General features: G+C 36.0%; 1 protein-coding gene across 1 annotated transcript; it reads right to left on the bottom strand.

Annotated features, from left to right (window-relative positions):
* Nucleotides 1-2,818: 2,818 nt before the first annotated feature.
* Nucleotides 2,819-9,114, bottom strand: LOC149775218 (DPH4 homolog). The gene is made up of 2 exons (XM_089944520.1): nucleotides 8,514-9,114; nucleotides 2,819-4,552 (listed from the first exon to the last, which is right to left on the bottom strand). Exon 1 carries the CDS (start codon nucleotides 8,987-8,989, stop codon nucleotides 8,561-8,563), a length of 429 nt encoding a protein of 142 aa, XP_089800646.1. The 5' UTR covers nucleotides 8,990-9,114; the 3' UTR covers nucleotides 2,819-4,552; nucleotides 8,514-8,560.
* Between the last annotated feature and the right edge of the window lie 5,983 nt (nucleotides 9,115-15,097).

Below are 15,097 nucleotides of genomic sequence, written 5' to 3'. Positions count from 1 at the left end.
GAACAGTGATTGTAAATATTCAGAAGCAATAGACATGGATCGCAGGTAGGGAGTATTGCCAGGTAGTCTATACTGGAATAGTGATTGTAAATATTCAGAAGCACTATTATTGGATATCCTGTACATTAATTTAGCTTTTCTCAAACAGATTCGGTCTTTAACAGGTAATATTTTTAACCTACCAGCTAAATCTTCCTTGCTTTCTTTCTGGATTGACATTAGCCAAAATGCTCTTTTTTGAAGATGTGCTAACTTTCCTATGTTTATATCATTTGAATTACCACATACTGTATTACAGTAGTCTAAATAGGGTTGTATGTAACTGTTATAAAATAGTTTTCTGTGCCTTTCAGGGAGAAAATGTCGTATCCTACTGAGAAGCCATAAACTTGAAATGACTTTTTTAACTGACATGTTTGATATGTTCAGTCTTTGATAGGTTATTATCTACCAGAACACTAAGTAGTCTATCATGAGAGGCCATTTGCCAATTTTTATCCTTCCATGTTAGTTCATCAATATCAAGATTTGTCCTTTTTTGCCATGTTGAGGTAAGTAATATTTTAGTTTTACAAGCATTTACCATGTGCACAAGTTGTCCAATTTGTTTAGGGCATCTTGTAAAGTAATTTTGAGTTCATGCTTTGTGTTTTGGATGTCTGACAATGTTGTGTCATCTGCATAGAGATCTGTAGATGATATTGAGTCTCTTAGTAAAAGTGGTAGGTCATTAATAAATAAAATAGATAGTAATGGACCTAGAATAGAGCCTTGTGGTACTCCACATCTAATTGTTCCAGGTTTAGACAGAACATTTTTTATATAAACATGTTGTGTTCTCTCACTTAAGTATGAAGAAAACCATCTAACTGTGCTTTCATTACATTAGTAAATTTTCAGTTTCTTCAAAAGGATTTCATGATCCATGATGTCAAAAGCTTTCCTGAAATCTACAAATACAGAACCTATTATTCAACCTTGGTCAAGTGCTTGAAGCCATTTATCAGTTAAGGAGATCAAGGCAGTCTCACAGGAATGTTTCTGTCTAAAGCCTGATTGATTAGGGTGTAACAGCAAGTGTTTGGTTAAATCAGCACCATTTACATTCAACACCAACTAGATGTCATAAGTCTTTTAGTGAAAACCCTATGTTGATATGACTTTACAAAGAAAAGGAGTTAAAAGATTTTTAAGATGGCCACTGTGGGCAACTATATTGGATGTCAGATAAGCACAATTTTTACTTAACTCAAAATCACAAGATTTCTTCTAGTGAAAACCCCATAATATGACTTTCCATTTAGGAGTAGCATTAACAAGAATTCAAGATGGTTGCTGTGGTGGTCATACTGAATATCAGATTGGCTCCATTTTCAGACAGCACCAACTTGACATTATAAGTCTTTAGTGAAAACTCCATGTAATATGATTTGTTGTTGTTGTTGTTGTAGGGTTTAACGCCATTGTTCAGCACAAGATAGGCTATACATGGCGGACAGTATAATTGGTGGAGGAAGAATCCTGGAAAACCCCGGGAAGAACCACCGCCACATGAGAAGCTACTGGTCCGTAACGGTGAGCACTTTAGACCACTCGGCCACTCGGGGCCCCTCCATGTAATATGAAGGTGGAGTAGTAATAACAAGATTTTCAAAATGACCACAGTGGTGGCCATATTGGATGTCAGTTATCTCATGTTTATTTATGACAAACTAGACATCATAACAAGTTTTCTGGTGAAAACCCATTGCTGATGGTACTTTACATCCAATGAAGTAGTGATAAAATTGTCAAGATGGCTGCCATATTGGACACTAGACTGGCAACATCTTCATTTAGGACCAACCAGTCACAATAAAAGTCTCTGAGTGAAAACTCAATGCCGATATACCATCTATTCTTGCAGAGTAGCAATAACAAGATTTTCAAGTCGGACACTGTCACTGTCATATTGGATGTCTGAACAGAACTTTTTTATTTAGGACCATGTCTGCTGTGGTGACCTACCGGATATCTGATCTACACCAGCTAGATTAAGGGTTGGCAACCTATGGCACACGTGCCACAAGATGGCACATCAAGAGGTTTTGTGTGGCACACAAAGGGCAGCCAGAAATCTCGACGTTAACATTTGACTCTCTTAATGGTGGCATGCACTCTTTCATTTTGTAAATAATCTGGAAAAAGTGGCACACTATGCAAAATAGGTTGCAGACGCCTGAGCTAGACCTTCGGATGAATTTGTGCGTAAAGTTTTGCAGCAAACTATACAGTAGTTAAGGTGTAGCAATAACAAACTTGTGCTAAATGACAGATGGATGGACAGGCATCGGACAATGAACAGGCCATCCCAAATCCTTGTATGGTCCATGACCAGTAGAACTACGAACAGGGTTGTGGGTATTTCAACATTAGTTATTAAAAAATACATTTTGGATTTGCAATGTTTATAAAAATTTTAAAGAAATTTAAATTCAAAGGAACATACATGTATTGAACTAAGTCAATATCATTTCAATTTAAACTTTTAAGCTTGTCCAAATTTTTTCACTCTTATTCAGTTCATGTCCATTTAAATTAATGATACTGTATGTACTTGTTTATAAGCCGAGTCAAACTGTAAACTGCACATAATGTGCCTGCAGATTTGGGTCTGTGCCTTTTGTTAGGAGTAATCAGTCAAACAAACAATATAGATCCTGCTCTGCAGATGGATTATGTTATGGCAGATTTGAACCTTTGTTGTCTGCAGTTTGACTTGACTAATAAGTGAGTATATATGGTAGCTATTAATGGAAAAAAAAAACTTGAAAACGAGTAAAATTCAATTAATCCACACCTTACAGTCAACTGTGGATGATGTTTATAAAGATCTGACTTTACCTTAAATAAGGATTGCATATTGTTCTTTATCTATGAATGACTATCGCCTATTGCATGTACATTTAAAAAAATGGCTAGAAGTTCCAATATAACTATATCCTTCCACATCAGTTGTTGAAATCTGGTTGAAATGTTACTTAAGATCATATGTACTGCTTTCAAAATCCCAGGCAAATGCCCAGAAAATTTTAAGAGGCCAGTCCCTTACAGTTTGATTTATACAGAAACAGTAAATTGAACCTCTTTCAATTTTAAGTTAGCTTTTATATGTATATTTGTCAGCAAAATCTTTGTATCTTATCAGAAAAGCACGTTTTGTCAAGCACATACTTTTGAATATTGATTTCAAGTTGTCCACACCTATTTCAGTAAGGAATTCATACCGATACTTCAATCTGTCAGTGCTATAGTAGAAGATAACTGGATGATTTACAAGCCACTCCTTCTGCATTCCATATTCACCTATAAGTAAATTTATTGTCTTCTTCACTTTGTACGGACTGCTAATCCTTATTCTGTCATATGTAGCACACATTCGTTTGACATCTTCTGGTGTGCATTGAAGGTCTATGCAGAGAAGTTCTTCCAGGCTTTTAGCTTGACCTAAAGCATCTGTATCCTGTCGCCATAGTTTAGCATGCGTTTCAGCTGCCTCATACATAGTAACAGTGTGTGACATGACAAAACGAATCACCTTCTTGTCTGTGACATTATACTTTTTCAATATCTTAGTCCTTCTTAGGGCATTCACATATTTTATGCTGAGAAATCCTGGATCATTTCGGATATCCTCTAGAGTTATCCCATACTGCTGGTAGAGAGACACAAGGTCCACAATAGATGTTAACAGATGGTCCTGGAGATACAAATGGCCATCCTGTGCCATTTTAACTACATCATCTTCTGTGCATTTCAAAACAGAGGCTAGAAAACCTTCCTTTGTTTGAAATCCCTCCATAAGTTTTGCCTCCTGGTCATATACTGCTGCCATCTTTTCAAAGGCGGCTTTCCCTCTAACCAAATGTCCAAGCGAGTAGCTATAAATTTTGTGCGACTGCATACGTTTCAATCGCTCTTCCAGAGTATCCTTGCTCAAAAGAAGAGCATGATGCCTGTTTACAATATCTCTAACAGAAAATCCATAATGTTGCAGCAACTCAATTTTCTCCCTCAATGTTTCTTTCAAATAAAATTCCAGAAATCTTGTATCATTGACAACCAGCCTATGTGCTAAATCTTTATCACCACCAAGCATCTCAGCTATTGCTTCAAATTTCACAGCATAGTTCACAAGCACTTCTCTAATTTCATCATCTTCATTTTTTTTAATCCTTGGTTTAAAAGCCTCAAATGGAACTGTGAAATGTATATTTCTGGTCCACAACCATTTTATTCTGACCGTACTAAACACAGATTTAACTCCAAAGAAATGGAAACCTTTGGTTCTTGCTGCTACAGTAGATGAAAGATATTGTAAAGATGAAGTTCTATTCAAATCTGAGCAGCATCCAGGGGAATCAAAGATTTCTGATGAGAGAAACTGCCTATACCAATTCAAAGGAGGTAACTTCATTCCAATGTATAGTCCGGACAAACGGCTCCGAACTAAACTTGTTCTTCTACAGTAAATATTTGTTCCAATAAATACAGATTCCATTGCTTTCTTTAACTGAAAAAAAGGAACAAAAGTTCAATTATTTATATATCTGTCTCTAATATTCAATACAATTTGTATTAATAAATTTTCTTCTTTACAACCTTAAATTACCACATTTTTCATTTTTGTACTGATCATTAGGGGGACCAAAAATTCCAGTCAATATATTACTGTCAACCTTCATGACACTACAATGCAGAAGGAAATCTTCCATAGTATATTTTATGAGCAGACTAGGTCCATGTTCTTCATGAGCAAAGCAATAAAATTCAAGATCCATTTATAGTAAAAAGATCTGGCAAGCACCGATATACTGGTGGTGAACCATCAGAGATCTCACTTGGATTTTACAACTATGAGTCCTGTAAGCAAAAGTTGCAGTCCCCTCCCATAAGCATATTGGGTTTCCTGAAGTGGCTAAATGTCCAGATGAAAAGAACCAGTGGCTGTCACAGAGTTTAATTTTTCAAATTCTTTACACCACTGACATATAGCTCTTGTCTGTCCATTTGAGTCAAACTGAATTTTGTAAGGTCTTATTCCAAACACTATGCCATACATCACACACTTTCTTAGAACTGGCTACTGTTCCATCTAAACTATTAGTTCCAGCAACATCAGCACTCTTCTGAAACTCATTACAATCTTGGTCAATTTGCCCTTTAACCCCCAAAAATACTTATCCAAATTTTCAAAAAGCATTTTGTGTAAGTTTCTACACGTCTTGGTTTCGAGGTCACATATACTACTTATTCGGCTACATTTGGAAATTAACACAATAATGAAAGCTGAAGTTGTTTATTTGATGTACTCTTATAATGATCACATGTACATCTCTGGGTCTTTCTGCCTCTGAATTCAGTCATTGTAAATATCGGCAGATTTTTTCACCACTCAGCAGCTAGTCTCAGTCTTTGAACTTGCCACCCAGCTATTGCATCATGTTCTTTTAATGTACTCTATTTATGGCAATATGTACATCTGGGGGCCTTTCAGCCACTGAATGCTGTTATAGTAAATATCAGCACAGCTATAATGATTAATTGATCAACACATTTTCCCACTCAGCAGGTGGATGAAGCAGGACTGGCAAGCCTTTACATGTGCCACCCAGCTATTACAAGTGTATGCAGGACACCTGCATAATTGATAACAAATATGCATCCGAATACATGTGATTAAGTGTTTCTGAAACCTCTGACTGAGGTCTCACTAGGATTTTAAAAGCAGAGTCCAGGACTCCTATTTGTGGGAAAATAGGAATCCCACCAGCAAAAGTTGCAGTCCCCTCCTAGACGCCTACTGGGCATACCTGAAGTGGATAAATTTCCAGATGAGAAGAACTAGTGATTGCCAATGGGCTTAATTTTCTAAAAATCTTTATACCACTCACATATAGCTCTTGTTTGTCCATCAGAGTGAGACTGAATTATCGGCATGTCAGGCCAAGGAAAGGTTTTCATCCATGCACTAAGCTAGGCATCATATACTTTCTTACATATGGTTACTGTTCAATGAGAACTATCAGCTCTTGCAACTTTAGCACTCTTCTTAACCTCATTACAATTGTCAATTTACTTATCCATTAATTTCAAGGTCACATGCAGTACTTATTCGGTTACACACAGAAACAAGCACAATAGCGAAAGCAAAGCTGTTTATTTGATGTACTCTTATAATGACCACATGTACATCACTGGACCTCTCTGTCTCTAAATTCAGTCCTTGTAAATATCAGCACATTTTCCCACCACTTGGCAGATAGTCTAAGTCATTGAACTTGCTGCCTGGCTATATGTGTCATGTTTTTCCAATGTACTCTTACAGTGACAACTTGTATATCTGGGGGTCTTTCAGCCACTGAATTCTGTCATTGTAAACATCATCACAGCTAAAATGATCAAAACATTTCCCCACTCAGCAGGGCTGGCAAGCCCATGAATGTGCAGTCCAGATATTGCATACATAAGGAGGACTCCTGCATAACTGATTTTATGCATTCCAGATAAGCAATTTGCATCTAAATATATGTAATTAAGAGTTTCCAAGACCTCTGATACATGTGATTCAACCAGAGGCATGACAAATACTGCTTTGGATATTTATGTGCATTACAGAAACCAGCAAGAACCAGTCTAGTTGGTGCCAGAACTATTCCAGGAGTCATTGCAACTGGTGCAGTCTTTGAGTCTTTGATTAAAAATTGACCATCCTTTGGGTAAAATGAAAAATTGAATAAAAAATCATTTTGTCAGAAAGACTCAAATATTTTGATATTTTTAATTTGTTCTACAGTCTTGTTTCACTGCTCTTGCGTTGTTCAAGCTAAAATTTTCATGAATAATAATTTAGCTATCCCTTGCACTATTTTAGTGTAATGCAACATTGGTTAAACATATGTATTAGGTGGCATATATGAACAGCATCAAAAGTGCAAAGAGAAAATGCATGAAGTAGGATACATTTCACTTGCTAATGAACAAAAAGCCCTTTTGATCCTATGAGTAAGGAGGGCATTGATAGAGCAGTAAGACAATGGCTGGCATCAGGTCCTAGAGGACAACATTGTTTTACTATAAATATTTTGAGAACTAAATAAACACATGTAAATTTACCGGTAATATGATTTAGTTTTTATCTTTTCATATTTAAGTAAAGCAACTGCAAATAACAGCAATAAACAATAGGGCAAATCTGGGTGTATGGAGACTGGAGTCAGAACTTGTGGGATATGATTCAGGGCTTTTAATTTGCTTTAAAGTCACCAGTCCTGGGTCTGTGTCAAAATAACAAAATTCTTTGAGGACTGCATATATGTAAAGTAATCACATGGTCTCCAGCAAAAATGTATTCATCCAACAGATAATTATTACATTTAAGTCATCAGTGGTTTCCACCATGTACTGATTGTGCTTATTAACTAGCCATTGTATGTGCATGTGATCTCAACCCCTCTGTACAGTTGAAGTGAGGTGGGGGTTCAAAACTTCTTGCCAGAAAATTAAAATTAAATTAAAGTGCCAGGAAAACAAAAATTTCCAAAGATAATTCTCACTTGACAACTTATACACCATTGTGTCCGAAAACATAGACCATGGCATAAAGGAAGGTGTGAATTAAGGAGGGACCTCTGAAAAATTACAAAGGTTTGAACATTATGAGCATTGTGTGCATGTATGCAAATGGTTGAATACTTGTTTAATATTCACCTTTCTTTTGAAATTACATTTTATTTTCAATATATTCAATCTCTGAAATATCAATGTAAACAATGATCAAAATCCAAATAGCTTAAACATATATCACATGAGTAACTGCAAAAACATTGTGTATTTTCTCACTGCTTTTCACCCGTGAATGTGGGTACATTCTTGCATGACTGTCAATTCATAACAAAACATGATTTTTCATACTTTTTTAATCTGAGATAAATTTCATATCCCTAAGCTAAGCCAAGTGAATACTAGGTCATGGAATCCTTAAGTTGATATTTTCTTCAATAAAATATCTATTTCTTGCATAAAGGGTAGATAATCCACATATGGGAATAGATAATCAGCATAAAGGGTAGATAATCCACATAGGGGATAGATAATCAGCATAAAGGTTAGATAATCCACATAAAGGTAGATAATCCACATAGGGGATAGATAATCAACATAAAGGGTAGATAATCCACATAGGGGATAGAAAATCAACATAAAGGGTTGATAATCCTAGATGAATCCACTGCGTAATATACATAATCCTAGCATGCGACGTTAACTACAGTAATATCATGCTATAGGCTCAATATGCATGCATCCATTTTGTTAAAAAAAGATAGTTACAAACAGGTTTTCATAAACATTAAACAGAACAAAAGACGTTGAATTCATTTGATTGTACATGTCCCTGGATTTACTTTCAAAAAAAGACATCAATGCGATTGTTGTATCAAAAGTATCAGTCTAACATTCTACGACTCTCCTACCTGTAACAATTACAGCATATGTCTCCGCTACTGCATTACGCTAGAACCTAATTATAACTGACTTTTACGCAAAGGGAGCATGTGTTACAGCAAACCATATCAAACTTTAGTTCAATGTCTGATTCTGTCAGCTCATACAAGCCCCCACATCTGCACGGATAGCGAAAGAACATTGGTTTGTCAGACCCACTTTCAGTTTCACTTTGTTCAAAGTCTTGTATATCAACCTCTTCCTGAATTGGCCAGTCTTGAGTTAGGCATTTCTCCGCCCACCTTTCATCAAATCTTCGTCTCAACCCTGGCTCACTAAGAATCTTCCATGCTTTGTTTATCAATATAAACATGTTACACGCATTTTGATGTTCGTGGCCAACTTTGTCAGGGTGGTACTTGAGCGCCAACTTCTGATAAGCGCGTTTCAGTTCCTCATATGACGCATTACTTTCACAGTTAAGAACCTCATAATAATTTTCCATACTAATCAGTTTTATCAACTTTATCTTCCGTCGTAAAATCTGTTCTTATTTATTTTATTGTACATTTTTTTTTAAAAGCAAGGCATGGCGCTGTTGGGCTTCAACTTGGAATAATGCAACAATTCGGAATCCCGAGTTGTTGCGGTCTTTCTCGAGAAATTGCGTGTTAAGCGATATAAACAGACCGAGCGGCTGGCTTTTGTAATTCGATGTACATGGCCGAATTGTTGCACACGTTGAAAATTGATACGTACGTAAGTAAGGAAGGAAGGAAGTAAGATTTGTGCCTTTGTATAATGGAGGATGTTAACAGAGACTTTTGTTAAATTCTATTTGCAGGGAAAGCTGCTGGAATAATAAGACAAAAATTAAATTTGTGACAAGGGTTTTTGACAATAATTTATTTTATATATTAGGTCGGAGACCTAAAGATGTGTCAGGTTTTTGAAACTATTTATTGGCAAAGTTAGCAAAATTAAAGGACAAGATAATTAGGTTTTTTTTCTCTCACTTTCATCACAGTTTCAAGTTAATTTTAAGAAAGGTGGTGAAGTTAAATCTTGCAAAGAATTTTCTAAGTACATGTAGTATATTGTATAAATTATATTAATGACTGTTAATATGATTTTTCTATCTTTCCTAATTACTACAACAATGAATACAAACTTCTGAAACTTTAAATTGGTTAAAGTTTGGAAACAATTTTTTACTATAAATTCATTTTGATTTATACAGATAAATAATAAACTTGTTTGTATACCACTCAGGAATTTATCTAATACTTTGTTTCATATGAACATACTGAATAAATTATGCTGCTGTTTAAACCAAAGTTGGAAATCAAGTTCACTGGAATGTTAGGCAAGACCTATGCTTGTAATACAGTTGAAGAGAATAAAATTGACTGAAAGAAAAATTATGTTAACAGTTTAATTTAAATATTGTACTGTATTGACTTCTGATGGTAGCTGTAGCAACTGCTTAGTCCTGATGAAAATCATTTTAATACCTTACTAATATTCCGTCTGCTCTCTTAGAGAAAGTATAACAAGCTCATTTACAACAGACTGAACCATTTCAAAGAGTTTTAGTGTAAGAAATATTCAATATAACAGATGACAACTTCAACCTGTAAATGAAGACAGTGTAGAGCAGCTAAATAAGGCTCATAAAACTTGTTATGAGAAATATCCATCCTACAACTGATGTCAGCACTTTCAGAGTTTTATACACTAACATATTTACAAACAAACTTTTTTAAACAAACCAAAAATATATTTTTGGTCCTTGTTTGACATTCTTACCTGTGTTTTTCACATTTTGGATTGAAGTGTTGTTACAGTAATACAGAATATTCCTTGTTGTTACAGTAATACAGAATATTCTTTGTTGTTACAGTAATACAGAATATTCTTTGTTGTTACAGTAATACAGAATATTCTTTGTTGTTACAGTAATACAGAATATTCCTTGTTGTTACAGTAATACAGAATATTCCTGTTAACTAGACAAGATGTACTAGATGATATAGCACCTTAATGGGTGTGAATTGCAAGTAAATCATATATTCTTGTTATCTTTACCAGATGTAGTATATATGATGTACAGGAAACCAATAATAGATTCACACTGTATGCTGAAACACAATTCATAATAATATAACAATAAATAAATAAAAACATTGATTTGATATATTTGATAACTACACACATAGTCTGGATTCTATCTAAAACTTAAACCAGATTTACATTATAATAATTCATAATCAAATGCAGTAGAAAGATATAAGATGCATAAAGAATTGTATCATAATCCTGAAATAAGGAGGAAAAAGATTAAACAAAAAATCATCAAGGAATGCATACACTATTTATTAATGTAAATACACAAATATTTTAAAATAGACATTTTGGATTACATCATTGTAATTCATCAAGATATTAGTACATCAACACTGTTCTAGGTTATTCCAGGTTGTTGGTACATCAGCACTTCTAAGATTGGAATTCATTCAAAACACCACTGGAAACCATTTGGAATATTCTATACTTTTGGACTTGTGATATAACTGTTTGGACCATGATATTATTACTTCGCCGTCTCCAGCATGTATTAGGCATTCATGATACAGCCTTACTGTGGTTCAAGTCCTACTTGGTCAACAGGTCACAAATTGTTTCTGCAAATGGAATACACTCCAGCCCAGTTGATCTATGTTATGGTGTTCCACAGGGGTCTATTCTTGGACCTGTTCTCTTCATTCTGTACACTCATTCGCTCTCAAGTGTCATAGATCATCATCCAGTGTCTCACCAATTGTACGCTGATGACACCCAAATATACAAATCTAGCCACCCAACTGAAGTTGATGCTACCATCCAAGGTGTAGAGAGGTGCATTTCTGATGTGAAATCATGGATGACTTGTAACAAGCTGCAGATGAATGATGATAAAACTTAGGCCATTCTGATCACAACACAAATACTTTCTCATTCACATCCTTTACCTCAAACAATAAATATCAGCAACACCAATATTAAATTCACACAATCAGTATGAAACCTAGGTGTTACTCTAGACAGTACTCTCACATTGCACCAACATGTCGTGAACATATGCAAGGCTGCATATCTTGAGCTGAGATGCATCAGCTTAATTTGCAAATATCTTTCAGTTGATGCCACTAAAACACTTGTGTGTTCATTAGTACTTTCAAGACTGGACTATTGTAACTCAGTTCTGTCTGGTTCATCTCAATATCTACTCCAGAAACTTCAAAAAGTTCAAAACACAGTTGCTCGGATCATACTTAGATTACCACAATCAGAGCACACCTCCCCGCTACTCTATACCTTACACTGGCTATCCATTCGATCCAGAATCAAACACAAAATTTGTTCTCTGTGCTACATTTCACTGTCGGACTCTAGTCCAACATACCTATCTGATCTCACCCATGTGTATACTCCAGCAAGATACTTACGCTCCTCTTCTGACAATCATATACTCATTATTCCCACTATGAAAACAAAGTCATATGGACAGCATTCTTTTGCATACTAGGGCCCAGCAACGTGGAATGAATTGTCCACTGAACTTAGACACCAAGACACAGTGATCACATTCAAGAGTGCTCTCAAAACTCACTTATTTCGACTGCAAGAACAAACTTAAAGACCTAATAATGTTTCCTACCTGAAGTATTCTCAGCATGTTTTTTATTTTTTAATGTTTTTCTAATTTAATGTTGTTTGTTTTTGTAATAATATTATTATGTTTTTTATCTTATAGGTGTCGTCTAATGTTGTAAAGCGCTTAGAGCTTCTAAAGATTAGGCGCTATACAAAGTCCTCATTATTATTATTATTATTCTAATTGCAATTGAAATCACAGTACTGTAAGTCCTTTTTAAATTTTCACTTTGACCACTCCAGTGGCCTAAGTGGTTAGAGGATCCACCTTGGATGCGAGAAGTCATGGGTTCGAACCCCTGCTGAGTCATACCATAGACTTATAAGATTGGTACTAACAGCTGCCTTGCTTGGTGCTCAGCATTAAAGTTAGTGTTAGGACTGGTCTGGCTGGTGTCAGGATAATGTGACTGGGTGGGACATCATGTTACATGTCTGCGGCATGATGCCCCAGTGTTATACATCGGTATAAACTGCCACACTGCAGACACTGTGGCATTATGACAGAAAAATTGGTAAAGCTACGATAAAAATCCAATTTACCCCCCCCACACACACACACTCATTTGTTATAAAATCATGCAAGAAGATATCTAAAAAGACACAAATTTCTTTTTCAATCTTTTTGTATGTCTACATGCATACTTTATGCTGATCCAAGACTACCTCCAATACATATCCTACATTTAAATCAGTCTAAGACTAAATTCCCCAAAATGGCATGCAAGCATCATGCAACAACTTGGAATAACCCCAGTAGCAGTGAAATATTGAAAGATTGCCAGTAGCTCCAAGTGTGTCTGTAGTTGCTCTCAGGATTTTCCCAGATTCTTCTTACACTACTTATACTGGCCAGCATGTATAGCCTATCATGTACACTCTGGCCAGCATGTATAGCCTATCATGTACACTTATACTGGCCAGCATGTATAGCCTATCATACATGTACATTTATACAGGCCAGCATGTAGAGCCTATCATGTACACTTATACAGGCCAGCATGTATAGCCTATCATGTACACTCTGGCCAGCATGTATAGCCTATCATGTACACTTATACTGGCCAGCATGTATAGCCTATCATACATGTACATTTATACAGGCCAGCATGTATAGCCTATCATGTACACTTATACTGGCCAGCATGTATAGCCTATCATACATGTACATTTATACAGGCCAGCATGTAGAGCCTATCATGTACACTCAGGCCAGCATGTATAGCCTATCATGTACACTTATACTGGCCAGCATGTATAGCCTATCATACATGTACATTTATACAGGCCAGCATGTATAGCCTATCATGTACACTTATACTGGCCAGCATGTATAGCCTATCATGTACTCTCTGGCCAGCATGTATAGCCTATCATGTACACTTATACTGGCCAGCATGTATAGCCTATCATGTACACTCTGGCCAGCATGTATAGCCTATCATGTACACTTATACTGGCCAGCATGTATAGCCTATCATGTACACTCTGGCCAGCATGTATAACCTATCATATACATTTATACTGGTCATGATGTATAGCCTATCATGTACACGTATACTGGCCATGTATAGCCTATCATGTACACTTACACTGGCCATGTATAGCCTATCATGTACACTTATACAGGCCAGCATGTATAGCCTATTATGTACACTTTTACAGGCCAGCATGTATAACCTATCATGTACAGTTATACTGGCCATGATGTATAGCCTATCATGTACACGTATACTGGCCATGTATAGCCTATCATGTACACTTATACTGGCCATGTATAGCCTATCATGTACACTTATACAGGCCAGCATGTATAGCCTATCATGTATACTTATACAGGCCAGCATGTATAGCCTATCATGTACAGTTAGACTGGCCAGCATGTATAGCCTATCATGTACACGTATACTGGCCAACATGAATAGCCTATCATGTACACCTATACTGGCCAGCATGTATAGCCTATCATGTACACTTATACAGGCCAGCATGTATAGTCTATCATGTACACCTATACTGGCCATGATGTATAGCCTATCATGTACACCTATACTGGCCAGCATGTATAGCCTATCATGTACACCTATACTGATCAGCATGTATAGCCTATCATGTACACTTATACTGGCCAGCATGTATAGCCTATCATACATGTACATTTATACAGGCCAGCATGTAGAGCCTATCATGTACACTTATACAGGCCAGCATGTATAGCCTATCATGTACACTTATACTGGCCAGCATGTATAGCATATCATGTACACTATACTGGCCAGCATGTATAGTCTATCATGTACTGAAACAAGTGGCTTTAAGCCCAAAACTAAAGCAGCTATAGGGCCCTGGGTGGTCCAGTGGTCTAAATTGCTCACCTTTACACTTCCTTCTGAATCAATCTTTACCAGCTCATGCTTTTATTATTATTATTGTTATTATTATTATTATTATTATTATTATTATTATTGATATTGATATTATTATTATTATTATTATTATTATTATTATTATTATTATTATTTTATGGATGAGGGACTAGGGGGAAGGGGTTATAACATGAACCATTACTCAGCAATATTTGAGATGACCACCGTGATCCCATCACTGAACAATTGGTTCACAGCAAAGGGGCTCATTATTAATGACATCTGAGTCTAAATCAATGGATAGATTGCTATGGAGTCAGAATCTGTAACATCTATTACGCCTCCCCCCCATCTACACACTGACCAATACCATTAATTCATGTGTAATGAGACCCTGTTGATCAGCATCATCTATTGCTCTAGAACTGCATATAGAAACTGCTCTATTTCTATGTAAACACATAACACTGTATAACAACGCTTTATTCATGGGTGATGTCACAATAGATAGTCACAAAAATTATTGCAAAATCTTCCATTTGCACCTTATA

Source organism: Sinohyriopsis cumingii, chromosome 19 (assembly GCF_028554795.1).
Source record: "Sinohyriopsis cumingii isolate HCF-2022 chromosome 19, ASM2855479v2, whole genome shotgun sequence".
Lineage (NCBI taxonomy): Eukaryota > Metazoa > Mollusca > Bivalvia > Unionida > Unionidae > Sinohyriopsis > Sinohyriopsis cumingii.
The sequence above is the reverse complement of the archived record's forward strand: the minus strand, read 5'-3'. Positions and strand labels throughout refer to the sequence as shown.